This window comes from Schistocerca americana, chromosome 3 (assembly GCF_021461395.2).
Source record: "Schistocerca americana isolate TAMUIC-IGC-003095 chromosome 3, iqSchAmer2.1, whole genome shotgun sequence".
Lineage (NCBI taxonomy): Eukaryota > Metazoa > Arthropoda > Insecta > Orthoptera > Acrididae > Schistocerca > Schistocerca americana.
Window position 1 is genome coordinate 403,291,407 of NC_060121.1, and position 24,575 is coordinate 403,315,981.

The 24,575-nt window shown below is 39.4% G+C and overlaps 1 protein-coding gene across 1 annotated transcript in view; it reads right to left on the reverse strand.

Annotated features, from left to right (window-relative positions):
* LOC124606793 (venom carboxylesterase-6-like) overlaps positions 1-24,575 on the reverse strand; it is a 142,004-nt gene that overhangs the window by 64,886 nt on the left and 52,543 nt on the right. Inside the window, exons 3-4 of the mRNA XM_047138862.1 lie at positions 19,469-19,628; positions 1,385-1,570 (exon numbers count right to left, since the gene is read on the reverse strand). Coding sequence (XP_046994818.1) covers positions 1,385-1,570; positions 19,469-19,628 — 346 coding nt within the window. The remainder of the gene's footprint in view (positions 1-1,384; positions 1,571-19,468; positions 19,629-24,575) is intronic.

Consider the following 24,575-nt stretch of genomic DNA (forward strand, 5'->3'; position numbering starts at 1 on the left):
CTACGAGTACCTAATAATTTCAAAAGTGGAGGCTTTTAAATTCCTATAACCAGTAACAGTTTTTGGAGAGGAAGCTTTTAGGAGACTGACGTACCTGATTACCCAGAGAAGAGGATAAGCTAGACCCGTCACATCTGATGAGTGAGAGATTGAGAGAGAGAGAGAGAGAGAGAGAGAGAGAGAGAGAGAGAGAGAGAGAGAGAGAGAGAGATATGTGAATTTGTGACAGACTTTTTGCTGTGCCTATCTCCGACTCAGCATCTCCGCTACATGATGAGTAGCAAATTTCCTTTTCATAATATTGTTAAATGTAACATTAGTGTCTTTATATCAACCTTTCTGGGGGAAAAATTCTTATCATGCTGTATGAAATGTATTTGTGTGTACTGACATGAGAAACTATTTTCTCCACCAGAAAAGCTCCACACAATGCAATTGAAAATGTTACAAGTAAGGTAGGATGGATTCTGCATCAGAATTTGAACTGACAGAAATTATTTTTTGTGTGTATGTAATTGGAGACTTAACAGTTACTGGTGATGTTATACGTGGAACAACCAGGATCATCAAGAGCTGATGTTAACAAAATCAGTTCTCAAACAATAAGAACATCAACAGGAAAATTTCGTTTGATACACACAAGCGCCCAGGTTGCGAAACTGTATCTTTCATCATAATGTTGGACAAAAACCTAAACTAACATCCCAGAAAATTAAAGACAAATAAACAAAACTATTTCTCTTGGTGCTGTCTAACTTTCAGTACATGGGTACCTCAAATACAAATATTATCTTATAGCCATTAAAGAAAATATTCATGCATTAAAACTTTCAGTAAGATGGGTGAAAGACGGTTTTATCACTGGAAGTGGATCATAAATCTAAGATTCTCAGTGTGTTTGTAACAATGCTTGGAGGATAGAACAGACTTACAAGTCAAACATTTTTACTTCCTCGCAAACTGAATGCAATAGAGTAAAGCCACTGAAATATTTATTTGTTCACTACATTCAAGGCAACATTGTTCACTTTTCTGTGCCAAAATTTCGCATGTACTGCATATTGACAATGACTGCTGTAATTACAAACTAAACGAACACAATGTTTTAGCACTAGTAAAAGAAGCTTTCATCAGTTTATAATGAGAGCAATGGCACAGAAATGATGCCGATAACCAAGAAATAAATTCAGATACTGAACATTGCTATTGTTTCTGAAACAACACTACTCCATCACTCCTTTCACTCACAAGAAACTGCTCTTTTGAGAACTGAAGTGGAAGGTATTTTTTCTTACCTCTATTTAGATTTATTAAATCTGTCACAATTCCGTGTATCGATTATTGTGATACTGCAATGTACATATGTACGTATGTAATTATGTACCTTTACTCAGTGATGATAGCATGTGGTAGTGGACGCTTGCACCACCAGCACCTTGACCAAATATCGTAACACTGTTACTGTCACCACCAAAGTATTCAATATTCTGCTGGATCCACTTTAAAGCTGCAACTTGGTCTTTTAGCCCATAATTTCCGGGTGATGCACTGTCTCCTGTGCTGAAGAAACCTGTAAAGAAACAAGGTTTGAAAAGTAATAAAAAAACTGCTTTATTGAACGTTTTCCATTTTCTGTTCCTGTAAAAATTGTATAAGAAAGTATACAAATGTAAGTGGAAAATTCTCTTAGACAGCGTTAAGGACGATATAGTTTGCTATACATCTGATTATACGGTAAGCAGACACAGATTAATATTCAAAATCAGTTATGATTGAGGTAGAACTATAAAAGGATCCAACTTTCCTTCATGCTTTAAGTTTATTTGCTAAAAAAACAGAAAGAAAACTAAGAGGAAAATGAAAGATTTCATGAGGAAACCATATCATTTTGATACAGATGTTATACATGATGCACCAATTTTTGCTGTCTTCCACACTTTTCATCAGCCTGTGGTTGGTGAATACCACAGTGCAGAAGAAGAGGGGGTGGGGGTGGAGGTGACTGTGCATAGTGATCAAGTTAAATTTTAATAAGTCCAGCTCAGAGAAAAAAAGAAACACACTAGGAGGAGAAAGAGTGTGTTGGAGAGAGAGAGAGAGAGAGAGAGAGAGAGAGAGAGAGAGAGAGAGAGAGAAGAGAGGGAGAGAGAGAGAGGGTTACTCTACATGAAAATGTAGGTTTGAAAACTGAACCATAAAGTTTTTGGTATATATCTCTTCTCGAAACTTCCTATATGAAAAAGGGGGTGTTTAAATTGCACCTATGAACTTTCGTCAACATGATGACATTTGATGTTGCCATGATTAATGCACAGGTTGGAATAGTAGGTATCTTGTCTTGTAGAGCCACATATTCTCCCAGCAAGTATTACAACTGCTGGCTCTAAGAACTTTATTCACCCAAACTTTCTATAGTACTAGCCCCTGGAAGAAAATAAGAGAAAGCAAGTAGTTTATGTACATTTCATTCACATTGTAGGAGACACAATGGATGAATTCTATGATTATAGATAGGGAAGTACTGATTTCATGGTATGAACTTTGTCCCAACATCAGTCCTTTTGAATTTTATATTTGAAGCCACCTAGACAACTGGTTCATGTATTAGACACACCTAACGCACAAGCAGTATCAGAATGTTAAGGCAACTTGCAAAAGCATTTGACACTAGCCGAGAGTATTTAAAAGTCACAATAGTACATAGTCTAACAAGTCTATTGCAAGGCTCTCCGCAACTGAGAGAGTAAATGCCAATGTGTAACCATCACCCACCAACAGTAACCTGCTCCTGGTAGCTACTTGGCCACCATGCAGAGTCAGAGAGGGCGACCAGCAGAGACTTCTACAGTGTGGTTGCAAAGGCATAATGGAAGATACTGCAGCAGAGTATGAAAAATGGCTGATAATGAAATAACAGAAGTGACAATGGAACAAATTCACCACCACTTTGCCAATAGATACACGATCAAAATTACCAGTTGTAATTGTACGTATAAATGAGTATTAGCTGTAATCCATATCAAAATTAATAACATACAGATCCACTGAGCTACATTTACAAATGAGGTGTCAGGCAATTGGTAAGGAGTCAGTTATCATCACTAGTAACAGTTCTGCACAGCTCAATGGCCAAGTACAAGTATTTCAATTGGACACTACTTCGGCGACTTGCATGTCCCTAACTCACCTCAGTTATTCAACTGTGGAAAGGGGACCTATAGTTTAATGTGGATCCAAATAATATGTCATTTTAGGTGACTCCTCACATCACTGAAATGTAAAGGCTAGGTTAAAACACAGATTGAAAAATCGGAAATGCGACTGGGATTTGATCCTGCGACCTCCCAGCTTCCACGTACGTACATGTTTATCTCTAGGCCATCAGCCCTGAGTTATCATCCCTGAGCATTTAGTATCAGATACACATACACAATCGATGATACACTATAATTTAAATAATCATGATCACATGAATTTGCAAGAAAGGTGAGCCCACCACATCCACACATTTCATGAACACAGTATCATGTACACCTGTCCAACCCTTACTCCCAACATATCATATGTTGGGATTTAAGATTTATTTATTGGTTAATTGGTGATTTATATATTTGGCCGTCAATAAAGATTGTTATCGTTCAAACATGAGTGGAAGGAGTGCATAGAGACACTTCACATAAGCAGCCCATATTAATTCCTAGTTAATTATTTAATCAATTTTTGTTTTGTTTTATGTGACACACACATGTGACATAACTTGTGATTTTATAGACATTAATGAACCAATAGACTTAGAAAGAACTGTGAACTCAGCAAATGGCGAGGGAAGAGAGGTGCTCATCTCGACATATTGATTGTACACTGAAGAGCCAAAGAAGCTGGTACACCTACCTAATATCATGTAGGGCCCCTACGAGCACACGGAAGTACCGCAACACGATGTGTCACAGACTCTGCTAATGACTGAAGTAGTGCGGGAGTGAACCGACACCACAAATCCTGCATGGCTGTTCATAAATCCGTAAGGGTATGAGCAGGTGGAGATTTCTTCTGAACAGCACGTTGCAAGGCATCCCAGATAAGCTTGATAATGTTAATGTCTAGGGAGTCTGGTGGCCAGTGAAAGTGTTTAAACTCAGAAGAGTACTCCTGGAGCCACTCTGTACCAATTGTGGGCATGTGGGGCGTCGCATTGTCCTGCTGGAATTGTCCAACTCCGTCGGAATGCACACTGGACATGAATGGATGCAGGTGATCAGACAGGATGCTTATGTATGTGTCACCTGTCAGAGTTGTATCTAGACGAATCAGGGGTCACTCCAACTGCACATGCCCCACACCATTACTGAGCCTCCACCAGCTTGAACAGTCCCCTGCTGACATGCAAGGTCCATGGATTCATATCCGTCGCTCGATACAATTTGAACCAAGCCTAATCTGCCCAGGCAACATGTTTCTAATCATCAACAGTCGGTGTTGATGGGCCCAAGCGAGGCGAAAAGTGTTGTGTCATGCAGTCATCAAGGATACACGAGTGGGCATTTGGCTCCAAAAGCCCATATCGATGATGGTCTGTTGAATGGTTCACACACTGACACTTGTTGATGGTCCAGCACTGAAATCTGCAGCAACGTGTGGAAGGATTGCACTTCTGTCACACTGATTGATTTTCTTCAGTCGTCATTGGTCCCACTCTTGCAGGATCTTTTTCCAGCCACAGCGATGTCGGAGTTTTTATATTTTACTGTGTTCCTGATATTCACGGTATACACGTGAAATGGTCATATGGGAAAAATCCCCACTATGTTGCTACCTCGGAGGTGCTGTGTCCCATCGCTCATGCGCCGACTATAACACCACATTCAAACTCACTTAAATCTTGATAACCTGACATTGTAGCACCAGTAACCGATCTAACAACTGTCTTACATACATGCTGCTGACCGCAGAGCCAAATTCTGCCTGTTTACATGTCTCTATATTTGAATAGGCATGCCTATATCAGTTTCTTTGGCACTTCAGTGTATATGTACAACATGAAAAATTTGAATTGCAGCCAATTTTATAAAACTCAGCAGTTATATTGTAGTTTGACTTGGAGGGGGCGGGGGGTGGGGGTGGGGAGTGGGAGGCGTGGGGGGGGGGGGGGGGTATTGTAAGACCGTCTATCAGCATGCTCTTGGTCTGTATCTGTTAGTCATGCATGGAGGTAAGAGATCAGTTGGTATAAAAGTTAAAGTGATTGTTTTTGGGTAATGAAATGGGTGCACCAGTTTATACTTGTGGGTGTTGGACCTGAACACCTCAGGACTGTTAATAATTTAGCAGTTTTTCACACTTGTTTCTGGCATGTAATAGAGTAACATATTCACGTATATTCAAAGTATGTTGACCTACATTTTCATGACTTAGCTACAGGATTTTTACAAATTTGTGGTGCTTCATGACTATGTATCTGTACACCTTTTTGATAAATAAATACATATTGGAGTCTGGAAGCACATGTTCTGCAAATATACAAACTTAACACCACAGACAATGTTTTATCAATTTATCCATTCATTTCAACAAATTTCTTTGTGTTATTCATTATTGTGTTGACGAAGATATAAAATAAATCATTTGTTATCTAATCACACATTCTTTCAGTTGGCTACCATTGTTAATCCTTCAAGATTGCACCAATCATTTAATATTTCGCTAACTTGCCCAATACACGTTTGTTTGAGAACTTTATGTTTTGTAAAACCTTTTCCATTTTTAGCGAGTAAAGCTTCAGCACATATAAGTGAGGTGTGCAACTCAGCCTTACAACATAAGAAATGAGCTACCATCACTCTGGTTCTTACACTGGCTTAATCTGCTTATACCAGTAACCAGACCTGCTACTTTGTCTTAGGCAGCCACATAGGGAAGTGATATGTGAGGACATTACAATGTGCATTAGCATAGACAAGAGGAAGATATTTTTGATACTGTTGATCAGTTTCTGACCTGACAATTTTGAAGTGTGTTCTTTCACTAATAAACTAACAGTAGCAGCCATATTTCCCAGCCCTGGCTTTAAGGATAAGTGGCATGCTCCATAATGAATTTCCACAGCTCAGCCACCTGCTTTATAGTAGTTGCTGACACCAGGCTTCTTATCTTATAGTGGACACCAAAAGTTGCCAATGCAATGTAAACTTGCAACAGCAAGGTTCTTTTTAGGTGGGCTCCTGACAGCAATGAAGCAGATGCAACTCAGTCCTCCTCTGTACTTGAGGTCTAGGCAGTCAGTCACCACTCCAACTCTGGGTACCATCAACTCACCACAATACAGGTCCTAGACATACTTATCCAACTCTGTGATTGCCTCTACATTCAGCTCCAGAGGCTAATACCTCCAGAGCCTCTTTGCCTGTGTTAGTACCCCAATGAATGCCACACTGTGGTTGTGAAGTAGGGACAATTCATACAGAGGCAGTGTAACAATCGCACCAAGGAAACAGCATGATGGCAGTCTGGTTTCAGCACAGCTCAAATATGAGAGAGCAGCACTGTATAAGTCACCTTTGCACACCTTTTTGTTGTTTTTATTATTATCACCCTGAATTTGAATAGCAAATTATGGAAGAAGGCTATTAACAGAGAAGGTTTCAACACAGCAGACAGAACAGCACTTGTTGCAGAAAGTAGAACAACTTTGTGTGGATAACAAAGAATTACACTCATAAACAGGCTTCATAATGGAACATGCAAAAATACACACAATGGGATGACAAATAACTCATTAATGTGACCTGACTTCAGCTCACTGGCAAAGCTCGCACATCAGAAGCAACTATGGCACATGCAAACATTTTGCTGAATTCAGAAAGGTCTATTAGCAAGCTATCAGTCCAAGAAAATTAGCCCGTATTCCAGAAAGAAAAAAAATGAAAAAAAAAAAAAAGATCAGTATTACTACGAAGCCTGGGGAGGGGATAGAGGAGTTCTACTGCAACTAAAAAGTGAAAGCAAAGACCTGTGGCCTTACGGATGAGACTAACACAAGTTGAGCAATCATTCATGAGGCAAATCACCGAGTGCTGCATCCCTTTCTGAAGGGATTATCCACAGCAGTTTCATAGTCAGAGTGGGGCCTTACAGGGGTAATAATCTCATTTACAACATTGGCAGAGATTGATGAGGCAACCTGACTTATGGAGCATGTAAGGATTTTCGACATAGAAGTAATATTTTAACACTGTTTCCTCCGACTGGCATTTTTCTATATAATGACAGGTTATTCTGTGTGACTGTATTTACCTCCTGGAATGGTATACCTGTATACAGATTGGTAATTGCAATCAAACTGAATAACCAATCTGTGTACAAATATACCAGTGGATAAATTTGAATTACAGGCATCCAAGAAATGATAGATCTCTGCAATTTAGTTACAACACAAAATTATTAATTCAATAACAATAGAAACTCCCAATTGGAAGGTGAAACCAAGATTTGCAGTACTGACACCAGCTTGGCAATATTTTTTACAATATATCAGAATTTTGTTTCAGCCACAAATCCCTAACAAAGAAAATTATCTATTATTTTAGATACATGGGTGACACGCTTGCCCTTACAGATGGAGATGAACATGACATCCAACATATCAATCAGGTACTAAATAAACTACATCCTAAAACCCACTTCACCATGTAAACAGAGAGAAACAAATCAAATAATTCCCTGCACCTCACAATCACTAACAACAATATGTTACACAATTTTGAAATTTACAGAAAGCACAGAACAACTGACAACATGATACATGCCAATTCATGCCACCCAAAGCCACACAAGCAAGCATAATTTCTAGCTGTGATCAACAGAATACAAAATCTACTATTGAACAAGCTGCCATTCAGAAAGGACTTGATACTTACAATAAACGGCACAACAAAATGGTTTCAACTCTGACATAGTAACGCAGACATAAAAAAGAAAAAGTTTACCTGTGTTGTTGTGGTCTTCAGTCCTGAGACTGGTTTGATGCAGCTCTCCATGCTACTCTATCCTGTGCAAGCTTCTTCATTTCCGAGTACCTACTGCAACCGACATCCTTCTGAATCTGCTTAGTGTATTCATCTCTTGGTCTCCCCCTATGATTTTTACCCTCCACGCTGCCCTCCAATACTAAATTGGTGATCCCTTGATGCCTCAGAACATGTCCTACCAACCGATCCCTTCTTCTGGTCAAGTTGTGCCACAAACTTCTCTTCTCCCCAATCCTATTCAATACCTCCTCATTAGTTACGTGATCTACCCACCTTATTTTCAGCATTCTCCTGTAGCACCACATTTCGAAAGCTTCTATTCTCTTCTTATCCAAACTATTTACCGTCCATGTTTCACTTCCATACATGGCTACACTCCATACAAATACTTTCAGAAACGACTTCCTGACACTTAAATCTATACTCGATGTTAACAAATTTCTCTTCTTCAGAAACGCTTCCCTTGCCATTGCCAATCTACATTTTATATCCTCTCCACTTCGACCATCATCAGTTATTTTGCTCCCCAAATAGCAAAACTCCTCTACTACTTTAAGTGTCTCATTTCCTAATCTAATTCCCTCAGCATCACCCGACTTAATTCGACTACATTCCATTATCATCGTTTTGCTTTTGTTGATGTTCATCTTATATCCTCCCTTCAAGACACCATCCATTCCGTTCAACTGCTCTTCCAAGTCCTTTGCTGTCTCTGACAGAATTACAATGTCATTGGCGAACCTCAACGTTTTTATTTCTTCTCCATGGATTTTAATACCTACTCCGAATTTTTCTTTTGTTTCCTTTACTGCTTGCTCAATATACAGATTGAATAACATCGGGGAGAGGCTACAACCCTGTCTCACTCCCTTCCCAACCACTGCTTCCCTTTCATGCCCCTCGACTCTTATAACTGCCATCTGGTTTCTGTACAAATTGTAAATAGCCTTTCGCTCCCTGTATTTTACCCCTGCCACCTTCAGAATTTGAAAGAGAGTATTCCAGTCAACATTGTCAAAAGCTTTCTCTAAGTCTACAAATGCTAGAAACGTAGGTTTGCCTTTTCTTAATCTTTCTTCTAAGATAAGTCGTAAGATCAGTATTGCCTCACGTGTTCCAGTATTTCTACGGAATCCAAACTGATCTTCCCCGAGGTCGGCTTCTACCAGTTTTTCCATTCGTCTGTAAAGAATTCGTGTTAGTATTTTGCAGCTGTGACTTATTAAACTAATAGTTCGGTAATTTTCACATCTGTCAACACCTGCATTCTTTGGGATTGGAATTATTATATTCTTCTTGAAGTCTGAGGGTATTTCGCCTGTTTCATACATCTTGCTCACCAGATGGTAGAGTTTTGTCAGGACTGGCTCTCCCAAGGCCGTCAGTAGTTCCAGTGGAATGTTGTCTACTCTGGGGCCTTGTTTCGACTCAGGTCTTTCAGTGCTCTGTCAAACTCTTCACGCAGTATCTTATCTCCCATTTCATCTTCATCTACATCTTCTTCCATTTCCATAATATTGTCCTCAAGTACATCGTCCCTGTATAAATCCTCTATATACTCCTTCCACCTTTCTGCCTTCCCTTCTTTGCTTAGAACTGGGTTGCCATCTGAGCTCCTGATATTCATACAAATGGTTCTCTTCTCTCCAAAGGTCTCTTTAATTTTCCTGTAGGCAGTATCTATCTTACCCCTAGTGAGACAAGCTCTACATCCTTACATTTGTCCTCCAGCCATCCCTGCTTACCCACTTTGCACTTCCTGTCGATCTCATTTTTGAGACGTTTGTATTCCTTTTTGCCTGCTTCATTTACTGCATTCTTATATTTTCTCCTTTCATCAATTAAATTCAATATTTCTTCTGTTACCCAAGGATTTCTACTAGCCCTCGTCTTCTTACCTACTTGATCCTCTGCTGCCTTCACTACTTCATCCCTCAAAGCTACCCATTCTTCTTCTACTGTATTTCTTTCCCCCATTCCTGTCAATTGTTCCCTTATGCTCTCCCTGAAACTCTGTACAACCTCTGGTTCTTTCAGTTTATCCAGGTCCCATCTCCTTAAATTCCCACCTTTTTGCATTTTCTTCAGTTTTGATCTACAGGTCATAACCAATAGATTGTGGTCAGAGTCCACATCTGCCCCTGGAAATGTCTTACAATTTAAAACCTGGTTCCTAAATCTCTGTCTTACCATTATATAATCTATCTGATACCTTTTAGTATCTCCAGGGTTCTTCCATGTATACAACCTTCTCTCATGATTCTTAAACCAAGTGTTAGCTATGATTAAGTTGTGCTCTGTGCAAAATTCTACCAGGCGGCTTCCTCTTTCATTTCTTAGTCCCAATCCATATTCACCTACTACGTTTCCTTCTCTCCCTTTTCCTACAGTCGAATTCCAGTCACCCATGACTATTAAATTTTCATCTCCCTTCACTATCTGAATAATTTCTTTTATTTCATCATACAGTTCTTCAATTTCTTCGTCATCTGCAGAGCTAGTTGGCATATAAACTTGTACTACTGTAGTAGGTGTGGGCTTCGTATCTATCTTGGCCACAATAATGCGTTCACTATGCTGTTTGTAGTAGCTTACCCGCATTCCTATTTTCCTATTCATTATTAAACCTACTCCTGCATTACCCCTATTTGATTTTGTATTTATAACCCTGTAGTCACCTGACCAGAAGTCTTGTTCCTCCTGCCACCGAACTTCACTAATTCCCACTATATCTAACTTTAACCTATCCATTTCCCTTTTTAAATTTTCTAACCTACCTGCCCGATTAAGGGATCTGACATTCCACGCTCCGATCCGTAGAATGCCAGTTTTTTTTCTCCTCATAACGACATCCTCTTGAGTAGTCCCCGCCCGGAGATCCGAATGAGGGACTATTTTAGCTCCGGAATATTTTACCCGAGAGGACGCCATCATCATTTAATCATACAGTAAAGCTGCATGCCCTCGGGAAAAATTACGGCCGTAGTTTCCCCTTGCTTTCAGCCGTTCGCAGTACCAGCACAGCAAGGCCGTTTTGGTTATTGTTACAAGGCCAGATCAGTCAATCATCCAGACTGTTGCCCTTGCAACTACTGAAAAGGCTGCTGCCCCTCTTCAGGAACCACACGTTTGTCTGGCCTCTCAACAGATACCCCTCCGTTGTGGTTGTACCTACGGTACTGCTATCTGTATCGCTGAGGCACGCAAGCCTCCCCACCAACGGCAAGGTCCATGGTTCATGGGGGGGAAAAGTTTACCTATGCAACCAAAAATCCAGAAGGATAAAAAATTGTCCAGAGAAACACTGAAAAACAGAAAACCAACCTACATACCTATAAAATATTTAGGTACAATGATCAAACAAATTAAATGCACTAATGAAGAACACAAATATCCAGTTCGCATGTACAACCAACAACAATATACGGCAAAGACTTCCCTTAGGAAAAACAAGCACACGAGTATTAGCAAAAATAATCCTCTTACATTCTTCAATCACCAAAATAGTGGTAACCACAACTCAGAATGAATGGAATTAGGAACGAAAATTTTACACAAATTACCTTAAGATTTAACAATGAATGTACTTGAAGAGACAGAAATCTGCATACACATGATACAAACACCCCGATGAAATTTGAAATGAACGAATGGATTTAAACAAACATGACATAGAAAATTTTACTGAATTCCTAACCAAAGATAATGGACAGAAGCAACAACTACACCACAGAGATATCAGTTACAAAGATCATACACACTAACCGAAATTACAACATCCAACACTCCATAGCAACTGTAACTGTATAGAATCTTTGGCAAAATTATCACAACTGTCGGTCTGTCAAATATGAGAATAAAACACCATATTTAAAAATTACAAGGAAGAACCATTAACAGCAGGACCCACCCACAAAACCGCTTATAGAATAAGAGTCCTAAACCTACACCACATTTTAACACAGTACAAAGTGACAGTGACCCCTGATCACATAGGGACATAAGTACCAAATTTGTACACCTGAAAACATGATTAACCAACATTATAATAAAATTAAAAATGTTATGTAAATCTTGCTGGTGGTCTGAAATGGATCCATCACAATGAATACATAATTAAACTACTATAGCAGCAATCTGGATGTTATTACATACTGTCTCTAAGAATTACCTTCTCCAAAGTGGGCCCATTGGATCTTAAACCTCTACAACATATTGTTTTTGCTAGAAACTCTTAAGGAGTAATTGTGAGCTAGACAGGCTGCAAGACTTTGTAGGACAGAGCATTTCCAATAGAGGTGTCACTACACTGAGGTGCCCCAGTCACAAGCCTATGAAGTATCGGGTGAGATATGATAGGAATATGAAATAAATTCATGGAGACTTCAGACAGGAAGAACTGCTGACACTACTGTGCTAAGAGCGAGAGAGAGAGAGAGAGAGAGAGAGAGAGAGAGAGAGAGAGAGAGAGAGAGAGAGAGAGAGAGAAAGTGTCACATATCCCTTTTGGTGAGAGAGAGAGAGAGAGAGAGAGAGAGAGAGAGAGAGAGAGAGGATTGGTTGGTCGGTTGATTTTGGAGAGGGGATCAAACAGCAAGGTCATCAGTCCCATTAGATTAGGAAATGATGGGAAAGGAAGTCAGCCATGCTCTTTCAACGGAACCATTCTGGCATAAACACACAATGTAGCAATTTAGGGAAATCACCGCAAACCTAAATCAGGATGGCCAGACACAGGTTTGAACAATCATCCTCCTCAATGCGAGTACGGTATGCTAACCACTGTGCCATCTCGCTTGGTTGGTAATTTATTATTGGGTTTATTCTATCCTACGAAATAAATGGCCAGGGAAAATTATACTACCTTAGCAAAGGACTTACTAAGTGTAATCTATGGAGTAACCTATGATGTAGAAGGAGGAGGAGGACTATGCAATATTTTGCAATAAATCATGACAACAAGCTTCCTTCCCTTGAAAGAATCTCAACCTGTTTATAGAGATCTCTCCACACGAGAATGCACAGTCACAAGTTATCAGAAAGGAAAAGAAAATGAGAACAAATACAAAAAAAATTGCCCAGAATTATCTATTGGTTGGTTGGGTGATTTGGGGAAGGGGAACAAACAGCGGGGTTATAGGTCTCATCAGATTAGGGAAGGATGGGGAATGAAGTTGGTTGTGCCATTTCAAAGGAACCATCCCAACATTTGCCTGAAGCAATTTAGGGAACTCATCGAAAACATAAATCAGGATGGCCGGACACAGGTTTGAACTGGCATCCTCCTGAATGCGAGTTCAGTGTGCTAACAGAATTATCTATTCTTCATCAAAATATAGAGTATTTTAAAAGTACAGTGAGCTAGTTGAACAGCATAGTGTTATGTCTCAGAGAGCACTGGCATAAACACACAAATAAAACACAGTGCTGTCATCACATGACTGTGCAAGTCACTAATGTACAATCACCTTCGAATGTCAGAAGTGGCACACATTTTAACACTAGAGAAGATCTGATCACAATTAGGGTCAATAAACATTTTGAACTGGGAATTGCTGAAGTACCAAAGCTAGGCATCCATTACAAAATAAATCTTCTGTGCATGTACTGCTCATCTAGTGGCAATGTAGACACTTTCTTCAACAAATTAAGTGGAGTCCTGGAAAGTCTCAGGCCTCAAAATTAAAATAATAGTATGCAGAGACATGAACATAAACACAATTGTTGAAGATTAAATTAGTAACGCTACGAGGATATAGAAAAAACTTCGGTGTAAATGTTAAACCACGTACTTGCAAATACTGACAGGGAGAATATAAAGTATTTTACAGAGATGTTTGCTCTCTGATCATTACTTACAGATAATAAGGATGTGTAGAAACCACAAAATTGAAGACCTACAACAAGTTCTTCTCTCAATGTAAATTACACACTATTTCTAGGACAATGGAAAATCGAACCTGGGATGATGTGTATATGGAAAATAATATATGTGCTAATGTCTCTAAATTCTTTATTATGTTTAATTTTTGAGCAGATATTTCCAAGAGTAATCACTTCAACAGCAGTAGTTATGAAAAACAGATGGATAACTGTGGCTATTCAAAAGTCCTCTGACACACTTCAATGCCTCAGTTCTTTAAGAAAGCACTGCACTAATCCATGGTTCAAAAATTACAGTCACAATTACAGAAAGATACAGAGGAGGGTACTGCTTGCTGAAAAAACATTCGCTGACAAAATAATACATAATGCTGAAAATTAACGGAAAGTAGTATGGTATGTCATAAAACACAAAACTGGAAAAAGAACGTAAGTGTAACAACATACAGATCGAAGATGGAAGTAGAGAAATTTTCATTTTCAGAACCTGCCAATTCCTAAGGATTTTCTAATTCTCTGGTACTGCAGAGAAGTTGCAACAAAATAATCCTAATGTGTAGCACCTGCAATGAATAATGCAGAAAGCACAATGGTGTTTCCCACAACAGAACTTGAAGTCAGGAAGATAATGAGCAAAAATAAGAAGTCAGTAGGCATAAATAAGGTTCCAGTCTCTGTTCTGAAGAGACACATAGACAGCATACAAAACCCATTAGCAAACATAATAAATGAGTCCTTTGAATCTAAATGTTTATATGAATAATATGCCCTCTAGTATTACAGGTAAGTCTAAAATATTTCTGTTTGCTGTTGACACTAGCTTGGTAGCACAGGATGTTCTGTGTAACATTGGCTCTGTTTAAATAGTGCAGTTCATGATAAGTTCATGGCTTGTAGAAAATAAACTAATGCTAAATTACAGTAAGGCTCAGTTTTTAGAGTTTCTAACACACAATTCAACAAAACCTGACTTTTTAATTTCACAGAATGGGCATATGATTAGTGAAACTGAGCAGTTCAAATTTCTAGGTGTTCAATTAGATAGTGAATTGTCATGGAAAGCCCACATTCACGATCTCATTCAAAGACTTAGCACTGCCATTTTTAACTATTCTAATGGTGCCTGAAGTAAGTGATCATTCGACACAAGAATTAGTCTGCTTTGCTTATTTTCATTCACTTATGTCATATGGTATTATATTTTGGGGTAACTCTTCCCATTCTCAAAGGATATTTTTGGCTCAGGAATGAGGAGTTCGAGCAGTAAGTTGTGTACGTTTGCGAACCTCTTGTCAACCCCTGTTCACTCGTCTGGGTATTCTAACAATGGCCTCTCAATATACATATTCTTTACTGTTGTTTGTTGTTAACAATATCAGCTTATTTCCAAGAATCAGCAGCTTTCACTCATTTAATACTACGCAGAAACCCAATCTGCATTTGGATCGCACTTGATTGATTGAGAGGGGTTATGCGACCAAACGGCAAGGTCATCAGTCCCGCAAATCCGAAGTTAGTCACAGAAGGAAGAGGGTCCGCTAAAAGTGGATGGATAGAGTCAAGGGAGTCAAATTATAAAATAATAAACATTAAACACACACAGTAAAAGGCATAAAAGGTGAGACCAAATCTAAAAACTGGAAGAAAGGGGCAGTCATGAGGTCAAACACCAAGAAGACGGTTGGATCGCACTTACTTAATTCTTGTGCAGAAAGGTGTGCAGTATACTGCTGCAACCATTTTCAATAAGCTACCACAAGAGTTCGAAAATCTCAGCAGTGATCCATGCACTTTCAAATCAAAACTGAAGAGTTTTCTCATGGGTCACTCCTCCTATTCTGCCAATTCCTATGTAATATTGTTGACTGTATTTAGTTAAACTTATGGCTTGACTTTTTTTTGGGGGTTCATAAACATTTTATCTTATCTGTTATTACTTCTATCTTGTAATTTCATGTACTGACATGTTCCATGACCTTGGAGATTTGCTCCTCAATTTGGTCCTATGGAACTGTGTTTGTAAGTAAGTAAGTAAATAAATAAATGAAAGAAGTATGTATGAGTCATGCCCATGTTGTTACCTGCATGGCAGACATTTCATATTGGTGTCTGACCACACGGCATTGACAAGGCTTCTCCATTTGAAAGAATTCACTAGCAGTCTCACAAGATGGTGAATTTTAACCCAAAGTACTACACATCCAAGGAAGAAATGTGGTAATGCAGATGGGCCAAGTCAAACAGTACAGGCATGACGATTTAGCCAATAAATAGTAGGTGGTACAGAATAGTGATCCTGACTGTCAGCAGCGTGCTTCACTGTATACCAACAACCACAATTGTGGAGAACTACTGGCAGTAGACCCAGGAAAAGAATGTGGAACAGTGTGCAAGGAATGAATTGATCATAAAATTGAGTAGGCTACTAAAAAAGTTTACATTAGAAAACAGTGCACGTCATTCAAGCTGTGACGGTCGTACAAAGTAGTAGTGTAGGATAGGACAAGAAAGAAAATGCTGAGTAATTACGTGAACCACAAGTACAAAAACTGGGATGACCTGTTGGCATTGTAGTAGCCAGTCATGAATCTAAAATCCACAAAAGTAAGGGGCTCTTGCTATATAAAGTGGTATATGGAAAACAAATGCCCTTCCTCTGTGTATTTTAGAAATCTTCATCAGCAGAAACTATTTCTTCAGTACATGCCTTTACCAAAGAATTGGAAGTCATCTGAAAGAAAGTTAACAGTGCTAACAACAGGAGGGCACAGGAGCAAGAGGTACTGCCCCCTATAGGCTCCCACAACTGCCTTATCATTCATCCCTCACAGTCACACATTTAAAAATGAATACATTACAGGCCTAAAAGGAACCATGTTATCAGGTTAGAGGACTTGCAACTGTCATGATCGAGTATGGTTACCACTGATGGTGCTCAATACATAGTGAGGTGACATAAGTCATGGGACAGTGATATGCACATATGCAGATGCCATAGTATCGCATACACTAGGTATGAAAGACCAGTGCATTGGCAGAGCTGTCATCTGTATTCAGGCGATTTATGTGAAAAAGTTCCTAATGTGATTATGTCCACAGAATGGGAATTAACAGATTTCGAACATGGAATGGTTGTTGGAGCTAGATGTATGGGACATATAATTTCAAAATTGTTAGGGAATTCAATATTCCGAGATCCACAGCATCAAGAGTGCACCGAGAATACCAAATTTCAGGAATAACCTCTAACCATGGACAACACAGTGGCCAATGGCTTTCACTTATTGACCAAGACCAGTAACATATGTATACAATTGTCAGTGCTAACAGACAAGCAACACTGCATGACGTAATTGCTGAAATCAATGTGGGATGTATGATGGATGTATCCATTAAGACTGTGTGGCATAATTTGGTGTTTATGGGTTACAGCAGAAGGCTACCATTGCTAGTGCCTTTGCGAATAGCGTAACATCGCCTGCAGCGCTTCTCCAGGGCTCGAGACCATATCAGTTGCATCCTAGATGTCTGGAAAACCATGGCTGGTCAGATGAGTCCCACTTTTCAGTTTGTAAGAGCTGATGGTAGTGTTCAAGTGTGATGCAGACCCAATGAAGCCATGGGTCCAAGTTGTCAACACGGCACTGGACAAGTTGGTGGTGGCTCCATAATGGTGTGGGCTGTGCTTAATGGAATGAATTGCATCTTTTGTCTAACTGAACCAACTGAGACTTCATGTTCCCAAATGATGATGGAATTTTTGTGGATGACAACATGCCGTATCACCGGGTCACAGTATTTGTTATTGGTCTGAAGAACATTCTGAACAATTCAAGTGAATTATTTGGCCACCCAGACCACTTGGCATGAATCTCATCCAACATTAATGGAACATCAACGAGAGGTCAGGTCATGCATAAAATCCTGTGTTGGCAACACTTTCACAATTATGGATAGGTATTGCTCACACACACACACACACACACACACACACACACACACACACACACACACACTTTGTTAGCATGATGCCTAATTTAGTGGCCCTTGTCATTTCATTTTCAACACCATATAATGAGTGCACAGGCAAGCTTAATGTCTTATCAATGTGGAAGTTAGCTCGGGAGTATCTGCTCCACGCAGTCTAAGACAAGTATGTGCAATCTTTGCTGACCTGCATGCCTTGTTCACATACACGACAACAGCGCTCCTAGCACATTAAGTCAAAACTATAGCGCCCGTGACTTCAATGGTTACGGGTAACACATTGATATGAATGGCACCCCTTTTCCACCAACAAATTATGTTCCAAAACAAGCATTTTTGAGAGTACTTTTGTGTATGTTCACCAAATCTTCAGATGTTTGCATTTATTTACATGTCATTAACATTGTCTCTTTACTTACGATGTTTTACAACAACTGTCTTAAAAATGTCCATTGTATAATTCTGCAACACCATTAATAAAGAAATAATGTTCACAACACAAATGAATGTAAAAAGATGGCATGACAGGCATCTTGAAATGTCATGGAGGAAAAATAAATGAGTGAACTGACAACAGATAATTAGTTTGTTCAACAAATTATAGACCCTGCTGCTGTTAATCAAATTGGCACAGTTTGCAAGCAGTTAGTAATTTTCATGCCATTGTTGCCTACTAGCAACATTTGCAATGTATCAATGTGTAGTGCAGATGTAGGCTGCATGCAGTAAATAACGTATGTGCATTTTAAGCACCGTTCCAGAGGTGGAAATACTTCTCGCCCCAGCCCTTTCAGGTAGTAAGTTTTCTCCCACTCTACGCACACACATTAGCACAAGGGTCATAGCTTCATTGTTAGACTGGAAACATGTTTCTCTTTGTTGTTCAAATCCAGGATTGGTGAAATGGCATTGTGTATGCATGGAATAAGCAAACCTTTCACTGGTTTTTGTCATGAGCCGCAAGCCTAAAGCAAGCCAAGTGTCGGCGAAAATACACAAAAATATGTCCCTGGTGCAGTACATTACGAGGGCCTCACACTCTCTCTCCCTGAACCTCTTTGCTGGGCTGGGCTGCACTGAAACCAATGGCAGCCAGATTGTCCACAGAGGTCTAACAATCCTTCCTGCAACTGCTACAGCAGTGCAAACTGTTATTTAATAAACCTTACACTACTCACCCCAAAAGGGAAGACCATGAAATTTATGACTGTACAACAGTTCTTGCAAGTTTGCTAAAATGACTAACCCCATCAATCTTGAACTGTAACTCCCCAGTCTAACTAGTACCATCCACATATGAGTATTGACCTTCAGTGGTGCCCTGGAAGCACTGATACTGATATTGTCATTAAACTTTTGCTAATACAAATACTTCAATTCGTTCACACTGATATAAAACATTTTTATCAATTAAAAAATATTATCTGTCCTTCTGAGCAACTGTCCCACAATTCCAGCATCGTACAATAAGTATTTTGAGATTACCAAAAATTACATTTATTATTGTTTTTTAGCTAGAGTGGTAAACTTTAAACAAAATGTATCTAAAATAAAATTAAATCTGACATATTTACCAAATGGTCCCAAGCGATAATTGATACTGACAAACACTACTCCACGGTCCATCAGAAATTCGGGACCATAATAATTTGAGGTTCCTGCTCCTGATGCCCAACTTCCTCCATGTATCCACACCATAACAGGTAACTTTGATTCATGTTCCTGGACTGAAATCTTTGAAACAGAACAGTGAATAATCAACATTAAATTGCAGTTCATATATTAAGTATAAAACCCCTTTAAATGTGAAAAAGAATTATTTATCAATTGAATGTCTGTGAAAGAAACATTTCTTAGTTGCTCAGAAACTATTTTATGATTATAATGTGCCACGATGAATATGGGTGTAATTTAAATGAGTGTGTGTGTGTGTGTGTGTTAGTGCCAAATGAAGTAACAACTGCTGTGTATTATGCAAGAATGAGGAAATGGCTCTTAGTATTAGATGACTGACATGGGGAACACAGGAAACCTCAACAGTTATTATCTTTTGAGCTAAAGCATGTGCTCTCTGCTCTGTTCTGTGGTCACTGTCCACCGAAAGATCCCATATCATGAGGATAGCACACTAGTTCTGGTCGATGGCATCCTTTGCTTTAAGCAAGGTATCACTTCTCACTTCATTGGCTACATCTCGTATATATTGCAAAATAGTTCTTGGAGAATGCTAAATCTCTTGTGTAATCACTGTGGTGTACTCAGCACCAATGCTAATTGATACTTATTGAAGACTACAAACTGCTCTCCACTGACAATGCTGAAGGGCCATAGATACAACACACATCAGTATGCACTTTTCACTCATTGTGTCTTTATCGCTCTTCAAAACTGTGGTGAATGTCAAATGTACGATAATTTTGCAGTTACGTTTTGTATGCTCACATTGTTTCCCCCTTGTATATGAGTGATGATTCAGATCACACTTTTTCATTTAGAATGTAACTCACAGAACCACAAGTATCCCCTACAGCCACTATCTGGAACCAAAAATAGCATTTACGTACATTTGTTCTGTCACAAAGCACCTATATCTTTTTCTTAGCTCTTTAACACAATGAAAGATTCTTATTTATTTATTTTGAAACTAGAGACCAAGAAAACAGCAGAAACAATAAATATTAAGTTTATTAGACCTACCCCCATGAACCATGGACCTTGCCGTTGGTGGGGAGGCTTGCGTGCCTCAGCGATACAGATGGCCGTACCGTAGGTGCAACCACAATGGAGGGGTATCTGTTGAGAGGCCAGACAAACATGTGGTTCCTGAAGAGGGGCAACAGCCTTTTCAGTAATTGCAGGGGCAACAGTCTGGATGATTGACTGATCTGGCCTTGCAACACTAACCAAAATGGCCTTGCTGTGCTGGTACTGCGAACAGCTGAAAGCAAGGGGAAACTACAGCTGTAATTTTTCCCGAGGACATGCAGCTTTACTGTATGATTAAATGATGATGGCGTCCTCTTGGGGAAAATATTCTGAAGGTAAAATAGTCCTCCATTCGGATATCCAGGCGGGGACTACTCAAGAGGACGTCGTTATGAGGAGAAAGAAAACTGGCGTTCTACAGATCGGAGCATGGAATGTCAGATCCCTCAATTGGGTAGGTAGGTTAGAAAATTTAAAAAGGGAAATGGATAGGTTGAAGGCAGATATAGTGGGAATTAGTGAAGTTCGGTGGCAGGAGGAACAAGACTTTTGGTCAGGTGAATACAGGGTTATAAATACAAAATCAAATAGGGGTAATGCAGCAGTAGGTTTAATAAACAATAAAAAAATAGGAGTGCGGGTAAGCTACTACCAACAGCATAGTGAACGCATTATTGTGGCCAAGATAGACACGAAGCCCATGCCTACTACGGTAGTACAAGTTTATATGCCAACTAGCTCTGCAGATGATGAAGAAATTGATGAAATGTATAATGAGATAAAAGAAATTATTTAGGTAGTGAAGGGAGACGAAAATCAGTCATGGGTGACTGGAATTCGAGAGTAGGAAAAGGGAGAGAAGGAAACATAGTGGGTGAATATGGATTGGGGAAGAGAAATGAAAGAGGAAGCAGTGTGGTAGAATTTTGCACAGAGCATAACTTAATCATAGCTAACACTTGGTTCAAGAATCATAAAACAAGGTTCTATACATGGAAGAATCCTGGAGATACTAGCAGGTATCAGATAGATTATATGATGGTAAGACAGAGATTTAGGAACCAGGTTTTAAATTGTAAGACATTTCCAGGGGCAGATGTGGACTCTGACCACAATCTGTTGGTTATGAACTGTAGATTAAAACTGAAGAAACTGCAAAAAGGGGGGAATTTAAGGAGATGGGACCTGGATAAACTGAAAGAACCAGAGGTTGTACAGAGTTTCAGGCGGAGCATAAGGGAACAATTGACAGGAATGGGGGAAAGAAATACAGTAGAAGAAGAATGGGTAGCTCTGAGGGATGAAGTAGTGAAGGCAGCAGAGGATCAAATAGGTAAAAAGACGAGGGCTAACAGAAATCCTTGGATAACAGAAGAGATATTAAATTTAATTGATGAAAGGAGAAAATATAAAAACGCAGTAAATGAAGCAGGCAAAAAGAAATAGAAACGTCTCAAAAATGAGATCGACAGGGAGTGCAAAATGGCTAAGCAGGGATGGCTAGAGGACAAATGTAAGGATGTAGAGGCTTATCTCACTAGGGGTAAGATAGATACTGCCTACAGGAAAATTAAATAGACCTTTGGAGAGAAGAGAACCATTTGTATGAATATCAAGAGCTCAGATGGCAACCCAGTTCTAAGCAAAGAAGGGAAGGCAGAAAGGTGGAAGGAGTATATAGAGAGTCCACACAAGGGCGATGTACTTGAGGACAATATTATGGAAATGGAAGAGGATGTAGATGAAGATGAAATGGGAGATATAATATTGCATGGAGAGTTTGACAGAGCACTGAAAGACCTGAGTCGAAACAAGGCCCCGGGAGTAGACAACACTCCATTAAAACTACTGACGGCCTTGGGAAAGCCAGTCCTGGCAAAACTCTACAATCTGGTGAGCAAGATGTATGAGACAGGCGAAATACCCTCAGACTTCAAGAAGAATATAATAATTCCAATGCCAAAGAAAGCAGGTGTTGACAGATGTGAAAATTACCGAACTATCAGTTTAATAAGTCACAGTTGCAAAATACTAACGCAAATTCTTTACTGACGAATGGAAAAACTGGTAGAAGCTGACCTCGGCGAAGACTAGTTTGGATTCCGCAGAAATGTTGGAACACGTGAGGCAATACTGACCTTACGACTTATCTTAGAAGCTAGATTATGGAAAGGCAAACCTACCTTTCTAGCATTTGTAGACTTAGAGAAAGCTTTTGACAATGTTGACTGGAATACTCTCTTTCAAATACAGGGAGCGAAAGGCTATTTATAATTTGTACAGAAACCAGATGGCAGTTATAAGAGTCGAGGGACATGAAAGGGAAGCAGCGGTTGGGAAGGGAATGAGACAGGGTTGTAGCCTGTCCCCGATGTTATTCAATCTGTATATTGAGCAAGCAGTAAAGGAAACAAAAGAAAAATTCGGAGTAGCTATTAAAGTCCATGGAGAAGAAATAAAAACGTTGAGATTCGCCGATGATATTGTAGTTCTGTCAGAGACAGCAAAGGACTTTGAAGAGCTGTTGAACGGAATGGATAGAGTATTGAAAGGAGGATATAAGATGAACATCAACAAAAGTAAAATGAGGATAATGGAATGTAGTCGAATTAAGTCGGGTGATGCTGAGGGAATTAGATTAGGAAACGAGACGCTTAATGTAGTAAAGGAGTTTTGCTATTTGGGGAGCAAAATAACTGATGATGGCCGAAGTAGAGAGGATATAAAATGTAGACTGGCAATGGCAAGGAAAGCGTTTCTGAAGAAGAGAAATTTGTTAACATCGAGTATAGATTTAAATGTCAGGAAGTCGTTTATGAAAGTATTTGTATGGAGTGTAGCCATGTATGGAAGTGAAACATGTACGATAAATAGTTTGGACAAGAAGAGAATAGAAGCTTTCGAAATGTGGTGCTACAGAAGGATGCTGAAGATTAGATGGGTAGATCACATAACTAATGAGGAGGTATTGAATAGAATTGGGGAGAAGAGGAGATTGTGGCACAATTTGACCAGAAGAACGGATCAGTTGGTAGGACATGTTCTGAGGCATCAAGGGATCACCAATTTAGTATTGGAGGGCAGCGTGGAGGGTAAAAATCGTAGAGGGAGACCAAGAGATGAATACACTAAGCAGATTCAGAAGGATGTAGGTTGCAGTAAGTACTGGGAGATGAAGAGGCTTGCACAGGGTAGAGTAGCATGCAGAGCTGCATCAAACCAGTCTCAGGACTGAAGACGACAACAACAACAACAACAACAACAACAACAACAGACTCACAATGACACCAAGTCAAAATCTGGTGGATAGTTCTTTCAGTAAATAAGAAATATTCAAACTGTTTGATGAAACTGAAGGAACACTTTTCTAATTCTGTTCCCAAAAATTATTTTTTTTAACTGCAACACATGTTGGTATCCCTGAACCATAGTCCACAACAGCTTTTTAGGTTTATGTGCAACTGAAGCTTATATTACATGGTGAGTGAAAGAAATGGATCAGTTTTTACACCTGCAATCCTCCACTGTTCAGAAACTGAAAGAGGTATGAAAATAAAATTTAAGCACTTATTTCAAATGGTTGTACGGGACACCTCATTCTGTGTGTCATTTCATGTCAAAATTCCTAATAAAATTAAACAGCTACTGGCTAGAAATTATCCGTCTGTGACTACTTCAGCTCAATACCAGTCTGCTAACATTCACAGGATGTCCTCCTACACCATGACATCTCTGTACCAAAAGGCACTCTAGTGTGTAAGAGTCTCACACGTGCAGCAGAAACTCACAGGATTGTTGTGCTTTGTGTCAGTCACTGGCTCCTCATTCCATTACGTCTCGTGGCTGTGAATATCAAACAATGTGGCTGAAAGTAAGTCTGAAGGCTGAGATTATTGGCTCTAAAATTAAGCAAATTGTACTCTGAGTTTTTGCCAATAGATGTTTGCTCTAAGAAGGATGCTTGTGTAAATGAAA